Source organism: Erpetoichthys calabaricus, chromosome 8 (genome assembly GCF_900747795.2).
Source record: "Erpetoichthys calabaricus chromosome 8, fErpCal1.3, whole genome shotgun sequence".
Taxonomy (NCBI): Eukaryota; Metazoa; Chordata; class Cladistia; order Polypteriformes; family Polypteridae; genus Erpetoichthys; species Erpetoichthys calabaricus.
The window spans coordinates 46,520,479-46,545,352 of NC_041401.2; the positions used below are offsets into that span (position 1 = coordinate 46,520,479).

Genomic DNA, 24,874 nt, shown 5'->3' on the forward strand with positions numbered 1-24,874 from the left:
GCTATGACATTTCAGTGCCCCATTTAGTAGAAAAACACAAAATTTGTTGAAAATTAATAATAAAATAAATAAATGGATGATATATATATAAATATAAATATATATATTTACTGTAAAACTATGCAACATTCCATGATGGCACCGTGGCGGATGTTTGCCGAATGGCAGACCAACCACAAGCGTTACCTGGTAGGTAACCACCCACACAATTGAGGTCATCGAGACTCAGACTACGAATGCAATGAATATATATATATATATATATATATATATATATATATATATATATATATATATATATATATATATATATATATATATATAGGGGGCAGCACGGTGGCGCAGTGGGTAGCGCTGCTGCCTCGCAGTTGGGAGATCTGGGGACCTGGGTTCGATTCCCGGGCCCTCCCTGCGTGGAGTTTGCATGTTCTCCCCGTGTCTGCGTGGGTTTCCTCCGGGCGCTCCGGTTTCCTCCCACATTCCAAAGACATGCAGGTTAGGTGAATTGGCGATTCTAAATTGGCCCTAGTGTGTGCTTGGTGTGTGAGTGTGTTTGTGTGTGTCCTGCGGTGGGTTGGCACCCTGCCCAGGATTGTTTCCTGCCTTGTGCCCTGTGTTGGCTGGGATTGGTTCCGGCAGACCCCCGTGACCCTGTGTTCGGATTCAGCGGGTTGGAAAATGGATGGATGGATATATATATAGGGTGAGTCAAAATTATGTTAACATTTGAATGGCAGAAACAATTTATTCACACAGACTCAGGGGATTATGTGATTTTAGTTCTGCTTGATTTAACAGCTGCTTTTGATACTATAGATCATAGTATTTTATTATCTTGTCTGGAGCACTGTGTGGGCATTCGTGGTACTGCCTTGGCATGGTTTAAATCATATTTGACTCAAAGAACTTTTTCAGTGAGGCTAGATGAATTTAGCTCCTCCTCTGCTTCACTATCTTGTGGGGTTCCGCAAGGCTCCATACTTGGTCCTCTGCTATTTTCTTTGTATCTCCTGCCTCTTGGCTCTATTCTTAGAAAGCATAATATTGCTTTCCATTGTTATGCAGACGATACTCAGGTTTATGTACCCCTCAAACGCAAGGATGCTTACTCCATACAAACGTTGGTTAGGTTCCTAGAAGAGGTGAGAGCTTGGATGGCAGTGAACTTCTTAAATTTTAATGAAAATAAAACAGAGGTTATAGTTTTTGGTCCTGGGGACACCAGTGGGTCTATTTCTACTTCTGCTCCTGTGGATTTGGGTCCCCTTGCACAATATGGTACGCTAGTTATTACAAATTTGGGTTTTAGGATAGATGAGGATTTTAGACTGGTTGGTCAGATCAGTGCGGTGGTGAAATCTGTTTTTTTTCAGTTAAGACGTTTGGCGAAGATAAAAAACATTCTTTCCAAAGATCAATTTACAACAGTAATCCACGCCTTCATTACAACCCGGTTGGACTATTGTAATTCGTTGTATGTTGGTGTTAGCCAGTCCACCCTGTCTCGGCTGCAGCTGGTGCAAAATGCTGCTGCACGCCTTTTAACTGGCACGCGAAAGAATGAGCACATTACACCTGTATTATCCTCACTGCACTGGCTGCCTGTTCAGCTTAGAGTTCATTTTAAGATTCTTTTATTTGTTTTTAAGTCCTTAAATGGGCTTGCTCTGCCCTACCTCGCTGAGCTGCTGCATATGCACTCTCCTTCCCGCTCACTCAGATCAGCTGGTCAGCTGCTTCTGGATGTGCCTAGGACTCAGCGAAAGCTTGGGGGGGATAGGGCTTTTTCCGTTGTGGCTCCAAGGCTCTGGAATTCACTGCCGATCCACATTAGACAGGCCTCCTCACTGCCCATTTTTAAGTCTGCTCTTAAGACTTACCTTTTTGGTTTGGCGTTTGATCCTGTGTGAGCAGTTGATTTTTCTCTGTTTTAACTCTGTTTAGTTGTTTTTACTATGTTTTAAATTAGTTTTATTTATTGTATTTTATTTACTTATTTATTATTTTGTTTTTGTTTAAAATTTATTTTAGCCTATGTTCAGCACTTTGGTCAGCGGCTGTTGTATGTAAAGTGCTTTATAAATAAAGTTGACTTGACTTGACTTGACACAAAACATACTTCATATGTGCAAGATGATTTACAGGAATGTCTCAACCTGTTCGCCATCATGTATATAAGTATATACATAGCAGTACCATTAGTGTTAACATAATTTTGACTCACCCTGTATATATAATTTGCCTTTCTTCAAGTTGATTCTGGAGGCTGTCTCCATATAATTTTAACACATCCCAACCTAATGTCCATAGTAGCCACCATTAAGTGTTAATTATCTCTATTTTGTATATATATATATATATATGTGGACACTCCCCAGCCCTTAAAAATTATAAGACAGACCAGAATGCACCTGTATTAATACAGCAAAGACACTTCAAATATTTTAATATGTAAATAATTTAAGATTCTAAAAATCTTTATTCATTAAATGTAATTAAATTTAATATTTAAGATGGCTGATGGATGCTTTTCAGCTCTGGATTACTCAGTGTTAATTATACTGTAGTTGGAAAGCTATGACTGAGAGGCTGTCTAACTCAGCTCTTACATGAGCAATGAATGTGAAGGACTCTCACTGTGGTCTGCTATTTCACCTCCAATACAGCCTTTGCAGCAAAAAACAAAAATGCAGCTTCAGCACCATGTCCCCTCTAAAAATCTACTTTTTCATTGTGCATATTGGGCGTGAGGCAAGGGAATTAAGTAAATTGCACCATTAGTCAAAACTCATCTACCACCCATTAGTGCCAAATGTGCTGATGGTTTTCTGATTTGGAGTCTATTCAAGAGAAATGGCCTGAGATTATGGCAATTCAGTTTACTGGCCCTGAAAATTCCATGCTCAGTCTGGATACATGCATCCGTTATAGACCCACAAACATTATTCATTTTTAATCTGATACACGGGGAAAGAAACATTATTTTCTACGTCTGAGAATGAGTAAAGGAGAAGAACCCTAACATTCTTCATGTCTATCTTTCACTGAATAAAGAGCATTTAATCATTAAACTTTGGCCATTAACAGCTTGAAATGAAATGCAGCCACTTTTATTGCTGCCAAAGAGTTTTCACATTACCCAGAGCAGAATGCATCACTAAAGCACAAAAGAGATTTATTGGTTTTACAATCAAGTATTTAAAATTTCATTGCCAACAGTTTTATCAGCAATTCAGTAAAACCATTCATACATATTTCTTACCAAAAATGATCCAACTAATAAAAAAGAAACATAGGTGTAGCCTTTCAGTTAGCAATCATTTCTAAGTACAGCATATATATATAGACACAGCATAAAGTATATGTTAATAGCGATATTGATATCAGTACTATAAAACATAAAATATATACTGTATAGTAGCCTAAAAAATAATGAAAACTCCATAATAAAATTATTTTTAATATTAGCACTTCTACAGATATATGTAGACATCAGTGTAATAAATGAATAAACATCCTATCATGCTGAATGTCACGTATGCTGATTAGCACGTGCAACTAAAAATGCCACTCTGTATATGACAATAATGACCCTGCAAAACTATTAAGGTGCTTGGCAGAACCTGTAGCTCATTAATTTAGGGACAACAGTATGAAGAACAGATCTCGGTAAATCTGATGGAGGGCTCACTGTTAAAGCACATTTGGCAGAAGATTTAGTCATGAAGATTTTTCAACATCCTAATGTTTCATGACGAACACAGGCTATTGTGTTGTTGGCAAGGAACTTGGAGAAAAATACGTCACTAGCTAGAGGTAGAGGTAGGTAAGGATGAAATTGTAAGGTGTTTGGTCATTATGATCATATGGACATTGATTTTAGAAACAAGGAAAAAAATGATAAAAACCTTGGGCTCATTTGAATACAAATATCAGTTTTAAGCCAGAAACAGAAGTTAATTATTTTTTTTAATCAATATTATTGTTGATATGCTGCATATAATTAAATTTAAGATGCACTTTTGTGGCTAAACTGACAAAAAACAACACTCCACTTATACTTATGATGGTGCTGGTATCAACATACTGAGCTGGACTGAACAGACCTCCCTACTCTCATTTTTTTTCAGCACATTCCCAGATGCTTCCAGGCTAGTTGAGATAGCTACATAATCCATCCAACATGTCCATTGTGTCTTCTCCCACATGATTTTGCCTCCATCCCTGGGAGATAGCTTAGGGCATCCTAACTAAATGCCCAAAGCAGTTCAATTGGATTCTTCATTCATTCAAAAAAAAATGTAGTTCTACTAACTCACCCTTTCACAAATATTCGTCTCATCAACCCTGTGCTGGAACCTCATTTTGGATGTGTGTGCATGCAAGTTATATCACTCGGGTTTATGATCATAGGTGAGGATGGGGAGGTAGACTCACTGGTATGTTGAAATCAAAATATTTATCGGAGGACTTAGCTCCCACCTCACCACAATGGTTGGGTGCAATGTCTGCAAAACTGTTACCACAATCTCCTCTTCTCTCACTTGTGAATGAGACCTGAACTTGCCCGTTACTTGAAGGGAACACGTAACTCTTTTCCATCAAAGGACCATGCCCTCATATTCAGAGGTGCTGATCCTCATTCCAGCTGCATCACTCTCAGTTGCACACCATTCCAGTGCATGCCAAAGATGTCATTCTATTGAGGCCGATATGACAACATAATCTGCAAATAGCAGAGAAGCAATTCTTAGGTCCCCAAACTGGATACTCGCCATTACTTGAGTGTACTTTGTATTTTATCCTTGAAAGACTTAAACAGGTGAGGAGAAAGGATGTATTCTTGCCAGACTCTAACACCAAAACCTTAAATACCAAGTATGCAAGACACAGCTCACATTTTGCAAATACATGGTTCAAACGGGTTCCAGCTTCAGCTCCAGAATCTCCATATATGTCAAGCATCCTCCACAAATACTACAGAGTGTACCATTTTCTAAATCCACAAGCCACACGTAGCCAGGATTGGCTAATTACCTTGACACTTCAGATAATTTATCAAGGGAAAAAGAGATCATCCACTTTTCCATAGCCAGGACAGAATCTGCATTCATGATAATTCTGATGTGGAACTATTAGACTGAATCTCCTTTACAATACGTCATCAAATGCTTTCCTAGAGAGGCTGAGGAAAGTGATCCCCCAGTAAGCCGAACATAAAAGAACAACAATTTCAGTCTGCCTTTCCCAATGCACTATCCCTTCCTTCTAGTGAAGAGGTATGTTAACTAAAACACCCACACGATATCCAGTGCTTTCTGTGTTTCCCCTCACATTTTGTCCAGCCACGTGGCCTTACCACTACAGAATTTTTTAATCACCATATTGCAATGGATTTCAGTCATTATGATTAACTTAATCCTAACCAGTGAGTTTGACACTGCCACCTCATTCATCTCTTGACACAATTTAATGTTTCCTCATCCCTTCCGAGATCAGTATGGATGACAACCTGCCTGTTCTTCCTAAGTCATCAGATGATTTGCCAGAACATCTTCAAACCAATGGAAAGTCGTTCCTTATGGCTTCCTCAGACTCCGACAACATATGTGCTTCAGCTTCAGTCACTTCTATAACTTCATCCTTTTTGTTGAACTGTTATCTCCCAGGAAAAAAGTTTTTCTAGTGTTGCTTGGAAGGCCTCTTTCTTCAATTTGACGGCTCCATTTAATGCCAGTGTTCACCACAGGGTCAAAGGGTTGCCATCATCACAGGCACCATCAACCTCAAGGCCATTGCTTCTTGTAGTTGCCTCCACTACTGAGAACTTGAACAGGGTCTATTCAAACTCTGAACATTCCTGAAAGGAGGGAGAATTTATTTTATGTTGTGAGTTGACCCCATTCACTAGCTGTTCCACTAACTCTCACTCCATTTCAGTTTTCTAGATCTTTCCAGCAGGTGCTCCATCCAGTTGAGCCAGTCCAAATTACTTTTCCACTGTGTCCATAATATATTGAAACAGATTAGATGATAAACTGTAATCAATCATTGGTCTTTCTTTGAACATACTTTGGTATATATTTGTACTCATATATGGTGATTATTATGTAAAATCCAGGACTAGCATGAAAATACAAAAATAATTCATCACTCTGATTAAGATCAAATTAGCTATTCCTTCCAGTCATGGGTCCCACTTAGCCCAGTTGGGCACATGATCAAAAAGCCATGTGATGCTACAATGTGGCTCATCACCCAAAGGGTGAAGGATAAGAGTCGCATACAATGCCAGCTGAATGACATGGTGAGAATGTGATGGATCAACAGAACAAGGCATAAAAGACCTTAGACACATTGCTTATAAATGCAGTACTATAGTGTAGTTGCTATAGTACTAAACTTTAAATTATAAGGTTGGTTCAATTCCTGCCTCAGACTCACAGTGTGAGCCTGAATGGATGACATAAGTGTAAAAACAGGATGTAAATAACTGTGCTCTATCCAGATCTTATAACTTTTGTTGGATGAAGATACCAGACAACTAATAATTTACAGTATATATCTAACGCTCCAAACCTTGATCATATCTAAACAAAGATACTGTTATATGCACTTCAGAATTTTCATTGCATCAATTTAAGTAATTTTTCTTACTAATGATTTTTGCGTAAGAGTATGTTAGTTCATCCACAATTACCAACAGTTTCAAATTGGTGATCATATTTTGTAGCGGTATGAATTTGTAATTCTGTCAATAGTTGTATCCCATATAAAAAGGCAGAAAATTGCAGACTTAAACTGCTCCAATATAAAATAATGGTTTTCCAATACAGGAACAGAAAACAGCGTGTGGTTACATTATCACAATGGCAAAGCACTTGCTGTTTATAATAAAATGTGTTACGTGATTGTTTATGTAAACATAAAAAGAAACTTTACAGTCTGGATGTTTTTTATTAAGCTACATGAATAAAAAGAGCATAAAACTAGTTGGGGCATTCAAAATGGTGTATACACACCAAAAAGATTTTTTAAATGCTGTTCAGCTTCTAGCAACATGTTAATGTGTGTGACTTTGTAGGGCTATTCTTGTACATCAATATGTGACTGTTCTTTTGTAGACATGGTAGTGTATGTATTCCAGTATACACTAATATTAAGAATAATGGTATGCATATGTGTTTTGTGAACCCAGTCTCCATATAGGAGCCATTTTCAAGCCCGGATAAAGTGAGAGGATTGGTGTTAGCAAAGGCATTGAGCCATTAAAATCATCCCGAAACCCATGCATGTTTTGTAATTATGAAATCTATTCAAAATAGTAACCCCATATAAAAATGGGAATAGCCAAGGAAGAAGAAGAAGAATGTGTGTTTTTTGAATTTGAAAAAGGCACATGGCTGTGTCTCCTGGGGTGTCATGTGAGTGGTGCTTCTGGAATATGGGGTACTGGGCCAGCTGTTATGGGTGATTCACACCCTGCACAGCCAGAGGAAGGGCTTTGTTCTCATTGCCAGCAGTAAGTCAGACTTTTTTTTTCCCTGTGGGTCTAGGACTTCACCAGGATTGCCCTTTGTCACCAATCTTGTTCATAATTTTTATGGATAGAATTTTTAAGAGCAGTCAAGGGGTGGAGGAAGCTAGGTTCAGTGACCTTTGGATTGCATTTCTGCTTTTTGCAGGTGATGTGGTCCTGTTGGCTTTATCAGGATTGTGACCTCAGGTGCACAAGGTGGTAGTTTGTGCCTGAGTGTGAAGTGGATGGAATGGGGATCAGCACATGCAAGTCTGAGGTAATGATTCTCAGCTGGAAAAGGTTTGAGTGCCATCTCCAGGTTGGGGAAGAGATGCTGCCTCAAGCGGAGAAGATTAAGTATCTCAAGGTCTTGTTTATGAGTGAGGGAAAATTGGATCAACAGAAAGATCACAGCCATTTCACTAGTTATGCAGAAGTTGTACTGGTCAATCATGTTGAAGAAAGGCAACGTTCTCAATTTGCCGACTTATTTATGCTCATACCGTTATCTATGGTCCTAAGCCTTGGGTGGTCACCGAAAGAACTAGATTGTGAATACAGCTGGCAGAATTAAGCTTACTTTGTAGGATGTTTGGAGAGCCACTACAGCCATTGCTCCTCTGCATCAAAAGGAGCCAGTTGGGGTGTTTCAGGCAAGTCCAACCATGAGGAGACCTCAGGGCAGACCAGGATGTGCATGAAAGATTATATCTCTCAGACGACCCAGCAACACCTTGATATCCTCCAAGAGGATTTGGGCGAGGTGGAGGGGAAAAGAGACTTTTGGGCATCTTTGCTTAGACTGTCCCCACTGCAACCCAGACCTGGATAAGCTGTAGGAAATGGATGGATAATTGGATGGATGGTATGTATAGAAGTTTAAATGTATAGTAAGTGCAATTAGTAGGGATATCAAGCATTTTTTGGATTGAGAACAGTTTAAATATTTCCTTATTTTTCTTTTCTTTTCTAAGTCTAAAAGCTGTACTAAAGACAGATGGAAATGTGTAATGTTGCTTGTGATACAATTAGTTCATAAAAAATTAATTTGATTTGAATACTCTGCAGATGAAGAATGCAAATCATACAAATGTTTGTAATAAACGTAGAAAGAATGTATGTACTTTTAGCAGCCTTAGTTAATTATTTGAAAAAAAGCACTTATAAAGTATTATACTGTAAAAACATTTTATAATCAGCAAATAAATTCCAGATTGCCAGCATTCTTATTTACTAAGATTTTATGGTGATGTTTGTGTGTTCATGAAGGACTGACATAATTATCACCAAGGAAGTGAATTTTCTCTTCTGAATGATGATATCATGCATTACTTACTGCATTGGCAGTAACATGATCACTGGCATTTGTTAAATGATAATGTTTACTTTTAAATTATTTTATTGTAAGGAATATCTTTTAGAAAACCATTACATTTCTAAGTACTGCTAATAAGTCAATACTGCCCATTTATTGAAAGCCTACAGCGTCCTCAGAAAGTATTCACCTCTTCACTTTTTTCACATTTTGTTATTGCAGCCTATTGGGGGTTTTCTGCCATTCTTCTCTGCAGATTTTTTAAAGCTCTGTCAGGTTGGATGAAGACAGTCGGTTGGCCGCTATTTTCAGGTCTCTCCAGAGATGTTTAATTGGATTCAAGTTTGGGTTTGCGCAAGGCCACTCAAGAACATCCACAGTGTTGTAACTAAGCCACTCCTGTGTAGTCTTTGATTGGTGCTTAGGGTCATTGTCCTGTTGGGAGGTGAACCTTCGGCCCAGTCAGTGTGATTTCAAGCATGTTTTCATGAATGATATCTCTGTACTTTGCTCAATTCAGCTTTCCTTCAACCTTGACTGGTCTCCCAGTCCCTGCCACTGAAAAATAACCCCTCAGCATGCTTCATAGTATTGTACATGCGATGAGCAAATTTTGTTTTCTGTGGCATTCAGAATTGAGGAAAAATAATTAAATCTTTGGGAGACCAGAGAATCTTGTTTCTGACAGCCTGAAACTTCTTTAAGTGTCTTTTTAAACTCCAAGTGGGCTTTCATGCATCGTCTGGCCACTTTGTCATAAAGTCCTAATTAGTCTCTAAACTTTTCAGGCAATTCCTTTGACTTCATGTATTGGTTTTTGCTTCCATACACATCTTCAACAGTGGAACCTTATATATTCAAGTGTTTGTCTCTCCTTATAATGGCCAATCAATTGAACTGATCGCAGTTAGACTCCAAACAAAGTGTAGAAGCATCTCAACTATAATCAATAAAATAGGATGCACTTGAGCCAGATTTTGAGTGTTGTTGCAGAAGGTCTGAATACTTGTGCCAATGTAATAGTTTATATTTAATAAATTTGTAAAAAAAAACTCCCAAAATCCTGTTTTTGTTTGCTTTGTCATGCACTGAGTGTTGTTGAATTTAACCCTTAATTACTCGCACCACTTTTCATCTTATACAGTAAGTACTCGCGTGGTGTACTTTATGCACCAGTGTTAAAATGGCTATTTTTATGCACATTCTGAAGTTGTAATATAAAATATTCCAATAATTTTAAATTGTAAATGTTTTTAGTGTAATTTAATATTGTTATTACTGAATAGTATGATGCAGTCAATAGCTATCTGAAAATAAATCTGATCCACTTCTCCAGTGCTCATTCGTCACCAGTCACACTTTCATCCACTACAGGATTTGCACACGTATGACATTTCACTTGTTTTTGAATGTTCTTTGTAGACAAAGTCATTGCAAGAAGGACATCTCAACATTGTCATACATACAGTACGTAAGTACCCACGTGGTGTACCAAATGCACTATATGGAACTTGTGACTGTGCATCCTCTCATAAAACCAGCTGGGGGCAGACTGGAGGGAAACCATTAAGACACTGTGCTTGTAGTGAATCAAGCTGAAGACAAATGGCGGATGCTGCCGGCAGGTTCAAGTAAAAGGACGTTGGATAAAAATAACTGAGATTAGTGTACGAAATATACCAGCGAGAGTAGTTAAGGGTGGAGCAATTGAGCATAATGCTGCAACATAATAAAATTCGATAAAAATGAAGGGGTCTGAATATTTTCTGAAGGCATTGTATGTCCCCCAAAACAGGAAAAATTGCACTATAGCTGACTACTGTTACAGGCATATCATCCAGGGATTGCTTAAGAGAAGTTTTCACAGGAATATAGTGGACCCAGTTGCCTTAGGAAAATCTGTAAATGTATGAACACTGAACACCTTTGTATGCATGTGCCTTTGTTGGGCTGGGCTTGCATAATAATATGTGACTGTTCTCTGATGGACAAACATTCATTCATAGTGAAAAATATACTGTATATTAGGATTCTTATTCTTAGTCTGTTACTTTTAATTTTTCTGCTGTCTTTGAACACAAGCCCAACGATATGTAATAATCCTGAGGTTTAAAATTTGGCAGAGAAAAAAAAAAACATACATTAGAAGTCAGGATTGTTGTACTACCAATTCTGTCTTGACTTCAACAATTGATTTTTTAAAATCTGGGAAAACTTAAGCAGTTCCTCTGCAGGCATTTTATAATTCCAACACCTGTTGCTAATATACAGCATATGTCACTGTACAATTTTTCAAACACTTTATTAAAAAGTGACAAGTATTTGCTGCCATGCTAACACTTTGTTTATGAGAAAAAAAAGCCTCTGCAATGTTATGTGATTCCTTTGGATATTCCAGAATTTCATATGATAAATGCAAAAACAGTACATGGCCAGTTGCTGTGCCAAATGACAAGTTATCTTTTCCACAAATTAAACTCTCTCTTTCCTGTGGGTGTTTTATGTAGTTGGTCACAAATTTCTCTTTATCAATAAATCCATAGATAGTCAACATGTACAAAGATGCATATAACATACAAAAATATGTTACTGTTACTGTTCCTAGTGATTCTATGCTGCAATAAAGACAATCTTCTTTTTATTAAGTATCTGCCAAAAACAAGTTAAATACATTTCTTAGCTCATTTTCTATTCTCACTAAACTGAAAAACATAATTAAATTATGTATGAATGAATTTGGCTACTGCTGCTGTGTTACAGCTCAGTATTTATAGGTTCATATCGCAGCCTGAGCACAGTTTGTGTTGATTTTGCACATTCCTCCTGCAACTACATGGGTTTTTATTGAGGTTTTCAAGTTTTCTTGACAAAGATTTACATGTTAGATGATTGGTGACTTTAAAATGACCCTTTGTGAGTAAGGGTGAGCATATAATTATGCTCTGTGTCAGACTGGCACTCATTTCAGGGTTGGTTATTGTCAGTGTTGCAGAGATTGGCTCTAACTGCCATGTACCTCAACTGGTTTAATGTGATTGTATAATGAATGGATGGATAATTGTAATTATACAAATTGGTTCTATTTCAGCTTTTTAATCTCTGAAATTTGTACAGAATACAGTGGAGTTCTTACTTGCCTGTTATTTTAAGTTTCTCAGTGAACAAGGTTCCCTCCTTTTGAAAGTTTGCTGTTGACAATTCTCCTGTCAAATTCCCATTCCCTTCTTCCTTTACTCGTGAACAAGACCTCAAGATACTTGAACTCCTCCACTTAAAGTTGCTCTTGTTGTGATTGGCTTGAAGCGTGCATGTCTGCAACACATCTGCCACAGGTCTTCTGTCATTTTACGTATGATTGTCATGTAGGAATCTGCTGCCCTGGATGTTCCGCTGTCCACACCTCTAATTTAAGTGTCAAAGATGCTCATTTCCATTAAAGAAAACACACCATTTTATGCGAGATAGTAAAGAGCTTTTTCCATAGAAAGCCTCAACAGATGCATTAGCAACATCTACTGGACTGGTCGCCAAAAATGAAGATAAGCAAAAACCTACATTTAGTAACTGAGTAGGATAGAGATTCACAAGATCAATCCTGAGACTGTAAGAATTGATATTGAATGGTTAATCAGAAAATCATATTTTTACCCTGGCCTAGTTGTCAAACTACAGTGAAAGTAAGCACAACACACAATATGGTTAAGATTAGGTTTTGCGGTAGGGTTATCTGACTCATATATCAGACCTGGTTACACTATCATTAAGATTAGTGTTATCTGACGCAAGTAATGGTAACTGTCAAGTAAAATAATTTTTATTATTTGCAAGTAGGTCACGAGTTTTATGTGTAATGTGGAGTTCAAATCTTTCCTGTCTACTGTGGAGGTCACGCAGGACTCTAACATCTATGACAGATGGAGTTAAATGTCTCACCCTGCCCACATTTAAGCATGTCTCATTCCACCTGCTGCAGAGAGGACCTTCTTGATGAGGTCGGCAGGACCACATCATCTGTAAAAAGTAGAGATGTGATCTTCGTGGACACTCTCTCCACTCCTTGGCTGTGCCTAGAAATTCTGTTCATAAAAACTTTTTGTACTGGTGATATGAACACAAATCTATGACTGGTATCGTCAAATTGTAACACTTACTACCAAAATGAAAATGAAATGGCAGCAGCTGAGTTCAGTGACACGTTTATGGCAACTTTAATAATAATAATTGTTTGGATTTTTATAGCGCTTTTCTCACTACTCAAAGCGCACAGCAATTGCAGGTTAAGGACCTTGCTCAGGGGCCCAACAGAGCAGAGTCCCTATTGCATTTATGGGATTCGAACCAGCAACCTTCCGATTGCCAGTGCAGATCCCTAGCCTCCAAACTTTATTTAGATAATGACTCTCTCCCAGCTTGAATTTTTGCTAGCAAGTACTCAGCTAGAGTCTTTGTCGGTATGCAAGAGTGCTACAGTAAAGATGATGAGAGCTGTCAGAGCTTGAGATCCAGTCGGCTTTAATATTACTTTTGACCCTGCAAGATATTAAATGTTACAGTTTTAATGTGAATGAGATAGGGCATTTCTAACTTTTATTCTTTTCAAGGCATGTTATATTATTTAAAGTTGATAGCACATTTATATTAATATTATGCAGTACTTATTATATTCTTGCAGGTAATCTTTATTGACATAATGGATTTAAATTATGTATTCGGAAAGTGGGCAGGTTGTGTTCAAATTTTGCATAGCATGAGATTGTCAGGAACCTGTCTCTTTTGTAATACAAGGCCTGTCTGCCTAAGGAAATGTCCTCGGCAGTAGTGATACCCCACCAGCCACCATCTGTTGTTTCACAAACAAGCTTGTCATTGTCATAGCTGTTCTTTTAACACTGAACTGAGAAACAAAAGAGATCTGAAATACAGCAATTCTTTCTACTTGTGGACAGTCTAAACATTTATATTTTCTCCTTTTACTTTGCCAAGTCAATCAAGTGATGGGGCACTTTATACTGCAGGGAACAGTCGGTTTGAACCTTGTGACACCCTGTGTAGTGAGAAGAATGGCACCAGATTACACACATGGCATCATGTAGTTTGGGACGGATCAGGATCAGAATTTAGAGGTGTTAGACAGGGAGACACAGAAACAAAAAAAGATGGTATTACAAAAACAATAGTGGGTTTTATTTACAGGTGCACAGAAAATAGTATTAGACAGGTTTGGTTACACAATCCTTACCACAAATAAGACACAAAACACAGCAGCAATGTCCCTAAAAATTACTGAAACTCTATAATATTTACAGTGAATATCGCAAGATCCCACATGAAAAAGAAGCAAAGACAATAAATGTATATGCTCAAAAAAAATCGGTGATCTTCCTGAATAAAAATACAATCAGGAAGATTCTACACAAAAAACACAGTCCTTTGAATAAAATGATCCACAAAAAATATTTACAAAGAGAAAAATCAGTGTACTGTATATACAAAAAGATAAAAAGTACACTGCAAATCCAAATCATATGAATACCTCCACCAAAACTAAACTATAACTAGGAGATATTTATCCATCCATCCATTATCCAACCCGTTGAATCCGAACACAGGGTCACGGGGGTCTGCTGGAGCCAATCCCAGCCAACATAGGGCACAAGGCAGGGAACCAATCCTGGGCAGGGTGCCAACCCACCGCAGGACACACACAAACACACCCACACACCAAGCACACACTAGGGCCAATTTAGAATCGCCAATCCACCTAACCTGCATGTCTTTGGACTGTGGGAGGAAACCGGAGCGCCCGGAGGAAACCCATGCAGACACGGGGAGAACATGCAAACTCCACGCAGGGAGGACCCGGGAGGCGAACCCAGGTCCCCAGGTCTCGAGATATTTATCTATACTGTATATACAAAAAGAAGACATATGCAAAATAAGGCACACGCTGCTATGCTTAATGTACAATAAAAAATAAGCTACACCAAACTCTCTCTCACCATCACAAAGTCGTCAAAATACGACCCCTGCAGGCAGGAAGTGCCTTTTATACTGGGAAGAGTGCCTTCCATCCAATTCTGCGTCACACCGCTCTCTCCTCCAATTGCGGCTTTCCTCTTCTCTATTATGCCCCTGCCCTGCAAGGCCTGTATTAAACAGCATAGCAGATTCGAGCACAAGCACATGTTTCACTCACGACAAGCCGATCTATTCTCTGGACTGAATATAGTAAATTAATCTATTGAAATTTTATCTTGGGATCCCTTCCATAGAAATACTGCATGTATGCATGAAATTAACACTCCATGCTTCTTATTCTGCAACAACAGTTGGCTATGAAGATACTCATGTTTTGACTGAGCACATGTGAAGCCCAGTAGGCCTTTCCCTAACCTGCATATGCGCAGCTGTCGGATTCACACAGCGCGGTCCTGCTGGCGCAAAATCAAAACATTTGCGGAAGCTCAAATTTTAAATGATTGCATTTTAACTGATTAAAAAGGTAGCTGCCTTTAGTGTTCTGAATATATACTGTGTTATACTAGTCTATAACAATTTTTCCTTTAAACCACCGATTACCACAAACCTGTTAAGCACATGCACACAGAGTAGACAGACTACTGACTATTCACTGTTCACTATAGGAAACACACCACATTCTCTATGACAATTTATAGAAATACGAAGTAAACCTAGTGAACAGGTGACTAGGCAAGCTTTGTTTTTAAACTTCATTTAGAGGATGGACTTCATAGGCGATGATTAGTGAGTAGCAGTATGGTTTCATGCCAAGGAAGGGCACCACAGATGTGATGTTTGCTCTGAGGATGTTGATGGAGAAAGATTTGCATTGTGTCTTTGTGGACATGGAGAAAGCATATGACAGGGTGCCTTGAGAGGAGTTGTGGTATTGTATGAGGAAGTCAGGAGTGGCAGAGAAGTACGTAAGAGTTGTAAAGGATATGTATGTGGGAAGTGTGGCAGTGGTTAGGTCTGCAGTAGGAGTGACGGATGCATTCAACTTGGAGGTGGGATTACATCAGGGATCAGCTTTGAGCCCTTTCTTATTTGCAATGTTGATGGACAGGTTGACGGATGAGATTAGACAGGAGTCTAGTAGGGAGCAGGTTGAGGAGACCCTGGTGAGGTGGAGATATGCTCTAGAGAAGAGAGGAATGAAGGTCAGTAGGAACAAGACAGACTACATGTGTGTAAATGAGAGGGAGGTCAGTGGAATGGTGAGGATGCAGGGAGTAGAGTTGGTGAAGGTGGATGAGTTTAAATACTTGGGATCAACAGTACAGAGTAATGGGGATTGTGGAAGAGAGGTGATAAAGAGAGTGTAGTCAGGGTGGAATGGGTGGAGAAGAGTGTCAGGAGTGATTTGTGACAGACAGGTATCAGCAAGAGTGAAAGGGAGGTCTACAGGACGGTAGTGAGACCAGCTATGTTATATGGGTTGAAGACGGTGGCACTGACCAGAAAGCAGGAGACAGAGCTGGAGGTGGCAGAGTTAAAAATGATAAGATTTGCACTGGATGTAATGAGGATGGATAGGATTAGAAATGAGTACATTAGAGGGTCGGCTTAGGTTGGAAAGTTGGAAGACAAAATCAGAGAGGCAAGATTGCATTGGTTTAGACATGTGAGGGAAGAGATGCTGGGTATATTGGAAAAATGATGTCAAAGATGGAGCTGCCAGGTAAGAGGTAAAAAGGAGGTGATGCAGGTGATGGGTGTGACAGAACAAGATGCAGAGGACAGGAAGATATGGAAAAAGATGATCTGCTGTGGCAGCACCTAACGAGAGCAGCTAAAAGAAGAAGAATGATAAGTTGATACTTGATGCCCCAGTGGATGCAATTGTGACACAACTCTCCTGCTGAAAAGTTCATGCAACGCAGTGTGGAAGCAATGAAAGAATATTCTTTGGCTACAAAGAGATAATTCAATGTATAATCTGATAGTGAATGAGAAGATTTAAAACAATGACAAACACAAGTGCATCTCCTTATTCCTAATCCATTGGGCCTTTTCTAAGACATAGTGGGAATACTACCGAGCTTTCATTAAAGGCAGCAAAGCAAAGAAGCTACCTATAGCTGTAGTCCACACAAAAACATCAATTCTGAACATCGAGAGAGAATCCAAATTGCTGTCTGATGTTAGTGGTGCGAGGATTAGGGGACCATTTTCCTAGCACTGTTGCTTTCAACAAGATAATGAGACATGTGAAAACACAGATTGCCTGGAGTGTATCCAAATGATTTTACCCTTTTACATCAAAGTAGTCCTACTCATTCATTAGGTCTTAACCCAAACTAATCATCTGTGAGGCGAGCGGGAGGATGAAGTATCTGCTTTCGTCCTGTCTGAATACACTGTGGGATGCAATTGAAGCCAAATAAACAAGCACTTCTGTAATTGGATTGTAGACTCCATGCTTTATATAATTGTACAAATAGAGGGAGCTACTTGCTATCATATAGTTGTACAAAAATGCTACACAAATTGTACAGTCTGAGACCACTGCACTGCCAATATGGGCACAAAACTGTAGGAGAGAATGAAAACGAAAGCTAAAATGAGTCCATAATTCTGAAATCACTCACTACAGTAGAAGATCTTTGCAAGAAAAACTTTCAGACTCCACCAGCTAGATTCACATTTAAAACTGTTCCTGGACATCACAATCCATTTTCTAACACAGGAAAGAGTAGGGACAGGCTCCTATGACAATGGCAGGATTCAAGGAGAAAACCTTATACACTTTTGCTATTTTCTTCATTAAAAAATCAAGGCAAAAATATGAGGGGTTTATATAACATAAAGTAATCCTCCCTTCCCAGCCTGCACCAAAGTTCTGTTTTACAAATCAATGTTTCCTAGGGCAAAGCTATACTAGAACAAGTACATTTTTTCCTAATTACCTACTACTGAGAAAAATCAACAAATATATAAAATAATAAAATCAATACACTTTTGACACATCAATAAATCTCTTCCCACTACATTCAAGAAAGTGACTGTAAAACTTACCATTGTCAGTCTCTGTCTAATGTCTACTATACGTCTCATTCTGTATGTACTTAAGCAGGGCATTAGAATGGAACATATTTGAGCAGATGGCAGAAAAAAAAAATGATTTCTTTATTATGTAGATCAAAGAATAGCAATAATATTTTGCAAAAATGGTGATACAAAAAACAAAACAAGACTTCCTTCAAATTTAAAGTGATTTTTTTTTTGTTTTTGTTTTCACTTGCCTCATTTATTTTTGACTTGCAGCAAGTACATTTAATCCCCCCTCCAGCAAACACATAGTAGAAAAATAATGATAACACTTGGGATATACTTGCCCTTTTTTTCACTGTCGTTTGGTATTTTTTCTACAAATGGACCCCTTTCAGCTTCTTTTTTCAGCTTCTCTGGAGGGTGAAGCTTGACACTTGATGTCCAGGATATCTCATCAGGCCGAGGCTCAGAGTTAGTAGCAGTCACACGCATGCTCTCTACCTGTCTTTCAACTGTAAGGAGGTAAAAGATGGAGAAAGGGCAGATGTCATGGGTTACTTATATTATGGAGGAATGTGAAATGGAATTCATTGACAAAATTAATCTGAGATGAGATATTAAGCAAGAACACAACAAAACTCACTTTATAGTATTGTTTTTGGTGCATAAAAGCACGACAAAAATTAATTCAATAATTAAAAAGATATATAAATTGCTGCTTTCATACAGTATATCTCGTGCTAGAAGGAGACATGTGTTATGCTACCAGTAGGATTCACTTATAGAGTAAATGCTATTAAAAATACTCTTGTAACACTGTCTGACTTTATATAAAACCTTCAATGTTAGAAAACATTTGTTACTTTTTTTATCTGGTTTACTCTACTTAAAAACTTGGATAGAATCTAGCCAAGTGACAATAGTCACAGGGCAAAAACCATTCCAGTTCATCATGGGACAATTGTTTGCACAGAGCTGCATGCCTACCAAATGTTGGAGAAAACAGACTCAAGGGAAACATAAAAACTCTACATGCTATAGAGGGAATCAAAATATGGTTCACTTGCTGTAAGGCAACAATACAATCCACTCTACCACAGTGCAATGCTGTGTAAAAGCTGCATAAAAGCTTATAGGGAATATATCTGACAAAAATGCATTATTCTCTGAACTGGCTTATCTCAATGGAATCATGGAGGTTGTGGCGTAACTTAGTAGCAGCAGGCAGGCACAAGGCAGGAATCTTCTATTCACAGAGGACGGCTCTTTAAAGGGTGCAAACAAACATGGGCACGCTGCGGAAAGTTAACAACAAAGACTGACCTGACAGCATGTCCTTGGGTCTGTGGGAAAAGTCAAAATACTACAAGTGCTACCCCGTGTAGATGAATAATGCAGCTTGTCTACTGTCAATTCTGTTTTATTTAGCATTACTGTATATAGTCCATTTCACTGAGTACACACTCAGAGTGCAGATAGATAGATAGATAGATAGATAGATAGATAGATAGATAGATAGATAGATAGATAGATAGATAGATAGATAGAACTTTATTTGTCCTCAGGGGGGAAAATTGCTTTTTTTAGAGAAGCTCAAAAAATAATATTATTATACTATGATATACATCAAACCCCTCTAAATATACCCCAGAAAGACTTAAAAAAAGAAAACTATATAGAAAGAAAACATCAGATTTGGCATTCATAGTCACTGTGAGGCATTATGCAGGTATGTTGTCATTAATACAGAGGATCCCCAGTAGCGTTTCTTGACACACTTTTGCTGAATAATTTGTTGGCTGAGTGTTTTGAGTGTTACTGTGTCAGAGGAATGAAGCACAGCATTGTTCATAATGGCAATGGTTTTGTTTTAATAAACTCTTTTTGCTACTACCTCCCAGGGTGTCCAGAGTGTGCTACATCACTGGGTCTGCCTTTTTAATTAGTTTGTTGATTCAGTGGGCTTGAGGGGATGTTGCCAGCCCAGCACGCCACAATGTAGAAAATCACACTGGCAATCACAAAGTTATCTGTATATATAAAAGTCAATGTATGTGCGTGTGTATGTATGCATGTTCCAGCATCACTTCTAAACGGCTGGAGTGATTTTCATGAAACTTCATGCACATGCTCCTTATTGGTCAACTAAAATACTGTAGGGTGAAATCAAGTCTAACCCACCACCCAGAGGGGAGAGATGGGGAGAGTCATCTTACGGTCTTTTATGCATGTTATCATCCAGTTCACACTCGGAATGACCACCAGATGGGAAACTGGAGGTGACTGCCAGCATTGTTTATGTCTGAGCACCACCGCTCCCCTGTTGCTTTTGAAATTAAATAGAGTTGGCCGGTTCCGAGCGTCAAGTGGATGATAACATACATACAAAACTGCAAGACAAGCACATTAGTGAGTCTTCATTGTTTGTTAATTTATTTTTATTTTTAAAGTTGTGTTTTTTTAATTATAAAACACTTTATTTTCCACCTGGGCAACGCTTGGTATTTCAGCTAGTAGAACATATAAAGGATGTGGGGTAGCTCCCCACATTAAATGACCACATTCCCCTAAGAAAATAGAGTTTTTAAAAAGCCTTAAGCAATTTTCCTTTAGCTAAGCTCTCCTTCTCAGGGGTGGGGTTTGATTTGTCTTCAAATTTGTTGGGTTATAAATTGATCTGTTTGATTGGAATGATTACAATGAAAATTAATAAAATAAAAATATAAATAAGAAAATAGAGTTTGCTCTGCCCTTTCTTATGTACCGTAGTCCCTCTGTATTTCTAGCCTATCATTGATGTGGCCCTCCAAGTACTTTTAGGAGTGCACCACCTTCACATCCACTCCCTGAATTGGGACCGGGCACAGATTTTCTTTGGTACAATGAAAATCAATAATCAGTTCTCTTTCTGCACCAAGAATCAAAGTTCTCCACCTGATTCCTATACTTTGTCTTATCCCCCTTACTAATACACCCCATAAGTGCCAGAATCCTTTGAGACTTTCTGCAAGTGACATGATCTGGTGTTATATTTATAGTGTGAGTAAATGAGACAGGACTAATCCTTGTGGTGCTCCAATGCTGTGAAGCAAATAGATTACTGAATCTTCCACTCCAATCTTTGTCCAATAGGCAAACTGTAGTGGGTCCAGGTGGTCTACAACAAGGGGACTCATATAGTCTTAAGACCAACGGTGTTCATGATGTGAGAGATAAGGGCCACTGGTCATTACATAAAGAAGTCCCTGCCTTCTTTGGAAACGGAACAATACAGGATGGTTTCTACAGCAGTGGCACTTTTTGCAGCCTTAATGACAAACTGAGTAGGTAACAGGGGACACCAAAAAGTAGGTCAGCACAGGTCTTAGCAACATATTACACAACTATAAACTGATAACATATGAACATTAAACATTATATATATATATCAAGTGAAGCTAATAGTAAAAACAAAATGAATTACAATCACTAAGAATTGCTGTTGTATTTCCATTCAACTTTTTGCAATGGTTTATTGAATCACCTGCTAAATTCCATGCCTCCCTGGGGTAATGCTCTGCTTTAATAACCTACATCAATAGGAAACAAATTTTAGCCAACAAATTATTTAGCAAGAAACTCTACAGGGGCTCCTTTATACCAGTGATTCCCAACTGGTGGTTTATAAAAGGGGATTGCGAAAAAATATTGTATTGGCGGAATTTTAAATCACAAACGTAAACAATATAATTAAATATTAAATGTACGCAAATATATTCACAGTACTATTAATAATACAATAATAAAAGTGGGTCAACAAATCAATTAAATGTCAAATTCATGAATATTACCTCAGTCACTTACGCATTGCGGTGGAAGATTCCGTAAAATTGTCGAGTTGCAACAGGTAACAATCTGTAATGCGATGAGACGCTACGCCACTGGCAATGCGTGTACATTCTCATATGATCCGGAAACTTCCAATTCAGCGAACCGAGAACCCCGAATGCGCTGGAAAGAATGAGAATAACGTCTGCCAATGTAAAAACGCCGCGATCAGACAAGGGAGAGTAGAATCTAATTGATTCGTATGACGCGCTTAAGTACTACGAGTGATTTTAATAAATTGGTAGTGCATAATGTGTGTAAATAAATTACAATAAAGACATTTTACTTAAACGTGTGCATGTCGAACGTGAAAGTAAATAATTATTACTCTGTAATTTTATTATGGATTGATGGTTAAAAACGGGTAGTTTTATCAAGTCTGACAAAAAGCTGGATGAGCAATCAATTGCTTCTTCTTCTACTTCAGTCCCTTATTTGGTACCAACACAGGGTGAAGATACTGAAAGTTGTAGTGAGCTACCGTCTCTCCAGACTGAAAGCAAGGAAAAAATAGGCGAAACATGGTAAGACAAAAGCGAAGAAATGAAAATATGACAGCGACTATTTACGAATGGGTTTTTATTTTACCAGGGATGAGTCAGTACCTAAACCGCTTTGTGTAATTTGTAATGAAGTCCTGGCCAACAGCAGTTTAAAACCATCACTTCTTCGTAGACACATTGAAACAAAACATCCAACATGCAAAGATAAACCTGTAGAGTATTTTAAAAGAAAATTAGCATGTAATAAAAAGTGTAGTGTTTCTTCTTTCCTGTCAGCTTCAAACGCAGATAGTAAAAATGCTCTTGAGGCATCATTTCAAGTAAGTTACAGAATTACAAGATCTGGACAAGCACATACAGTGGCAGAAAATTTGATTGGACCGTGTGCAAAAGACATCATGAAGTGTATGCTTGGAGAAAAGGCGGCAAAGAAAATTGACCTGGTTCCCTTATCAAACAACACAGTGTCGCGAAGAATTAATGATTTGGCAAATGATGTGGAAGTTCAGCGGGTTGGACAATGGATGGATGGATGGATGTGGAAGTGAACTTTTGACGAGTCGACCGATGTAGCAAACGCCACAGTATTGCTTGTTTATAGTAGATATATTTTTAAGAATTCCATTCAAGAAGATGTACTATTTGTAAAACCTCTGAAAACCACTACAACAGGAGAAGCAATTTTCGATATGATCAATGGCTATTTTGAAATAAATGGAATAAACTGGTCTTTTTGCTTTGGTGTATGCACAGATAGTGCAAAATCAATGACCGGAAAATTTTCTGGTCAGATCAACGAAAATATTGAATGGACTCATTGCTGTATTCATAGACAAATACTTGCATGTAAACATATTCCTGTAGAGTTGGCCAATATTTTAACTGACACTGTAAAAATTGTAAATTTTATAAAATCGCGTGCTACAAACTCTCGTCTGTTCCAGGCGCTTTGTGAGGACATTGGAAGCCTTCACGTTTCTTTACTACTTCATGCAAAAGTTAGATGGCTTTCTCGTGGCAAAGTTTTGACCCGCTTGCTTGAATTGAAGTCTGAAGTTGAAGCATTCTTTCTTGACCATCCTTTTCATTTCATTCAGGTGTCACCATTTTCAGTGTGCATGATAGAATAGAAGCCATGCTAAAAAAGTTCAACTTTTGGATTCAATGTCTGGAGATGAATGAGTATGAATGTTTTGGTTCTCTCAGCAGTATTTCAACTTAACGAAAATATTAAAAGGGATATTACCGAACATCTCAAACAAGCTTCAATTAACTTTCAATTATTATTTTCCTAATAGACCTAATATATCTGGATTGAACAACTGGATATGTAGTCCTTTTCAAGGAGATTTAAGTTCATATATTTCTGTAACTTTACTGGAAAAAGAAAAGCTCATTGATTTATCCTCTGATAGTTCCCTAAAAGCTGTTTTTAAAGATCACTCTTTAATTGACTTTTGGCTCAGTGTAAGAAATGAATATCCTGTTTTGTCAGAAAAAGCCATTAAAGTTTTATTACCCTTTTGTACAACATATCTGTGTGAGAAAGGATTTTCAACATACACTTACCTGAAAAATAAATACAGAAACAGGTTAAATGCAGAACCTGATTTAAGACTCAAACTTTCAGACATCGAACCAAATTTTGAATTTCTTTGTTCCAACAAACAGGCACAAATATCCCCATTGAGGGTTTTTTCAAGTTTAACCTAAGTTACCTAAGAACCAGTTGGCATTCGTTGACATTAAAGATAATTCCGTTTTGTTTTCAGCTTTACTATGATGAATGTTCTGTTTTATTGTATTCATTTTGTATTCATTTTTTTGTAGCTATCACATTAGTTTTATTAATGTTTGTCTGTAAATGTTTTACGATTATGTTTAGGTTTTTCATTATGAACCATTTATTATTCAATATGGAAAATAAATTTTAATAACAATCCAATTTTTATTGTTTTATTTACTATATTGTAATAACTACACAGGGGGTTCGCTAATTTATTCTGGTTTTTTGAAGGGGTTCACAAGGAGAAAAAGTTTGAGAATTGCTGCTTTATACCAACAGCAATACGCCTGCATAATGCCTCTTTGTGACTGTGACTGCCAAATCAGAAGATTGTTTCTTTTTCATTTTCTTGCTTTATAGTTTTTCCAGTGTATTCAAACCATACTGTTTGGGAATATCTATCTATCTATCTATCTATCTATCTATCTATCTATCTATCTATCTATCTATCTATCTATCTATCTATCTATCTATCTATCTATCTATCTATCTATCTATCTATCTATCTATCTATCTATCTATCTTGTCTCCCCCTCAACAGGCTGGTAACTACTGACTTTAACTCAAGCCAATGTCACCAGTTCAGCCACACAGAGGATGTAAACCTGACCTGCAGGCCGACCCACACTATGTAAGGCTGCAACAGCTGTAATTTTTGAATAGATTGTGTTTGTGCACTGACAGCAAATACACAATTAGTTTTGCTTTTAATTAAAAATAACATCACACAAGGATTTCACAGACACAAATATCATGTGCTACTATACATGTTCACAGACAAAACTGAGGTTTATCTTTGGATCTGAGCAGAGACACACACACAAGCATAAATCTAACAGTGAATCTTAAACTTGAACTGGCTGCACAAA

At 37.9% G+C, this 24,874-nt stretch overlaps 1 protein-coding gene across 1 annotated transcript in view; it reads right to left on the reverse strand.

Moving 5' to 3' along the window:
- The window catches only part of si:ch211-246m6.5 (von Willebrand factor D and EGF domain-containing protein), a 393,193-nt gene that overhangs the window by 40,083 nt on the left and 328,236 nt on the right, over nt 1–24,874 (reverse strand). The window contains exon 20 of the mRNA XM_028806510.2: nt 18,194–18,361. Coding sequence (XP_028662343.1) covers nt 18,194–18,361 — 168 coding nt within the window. The remainder of the gene's footprint in view (nt 1–18,193; nt 18,362–24,874) is intronic.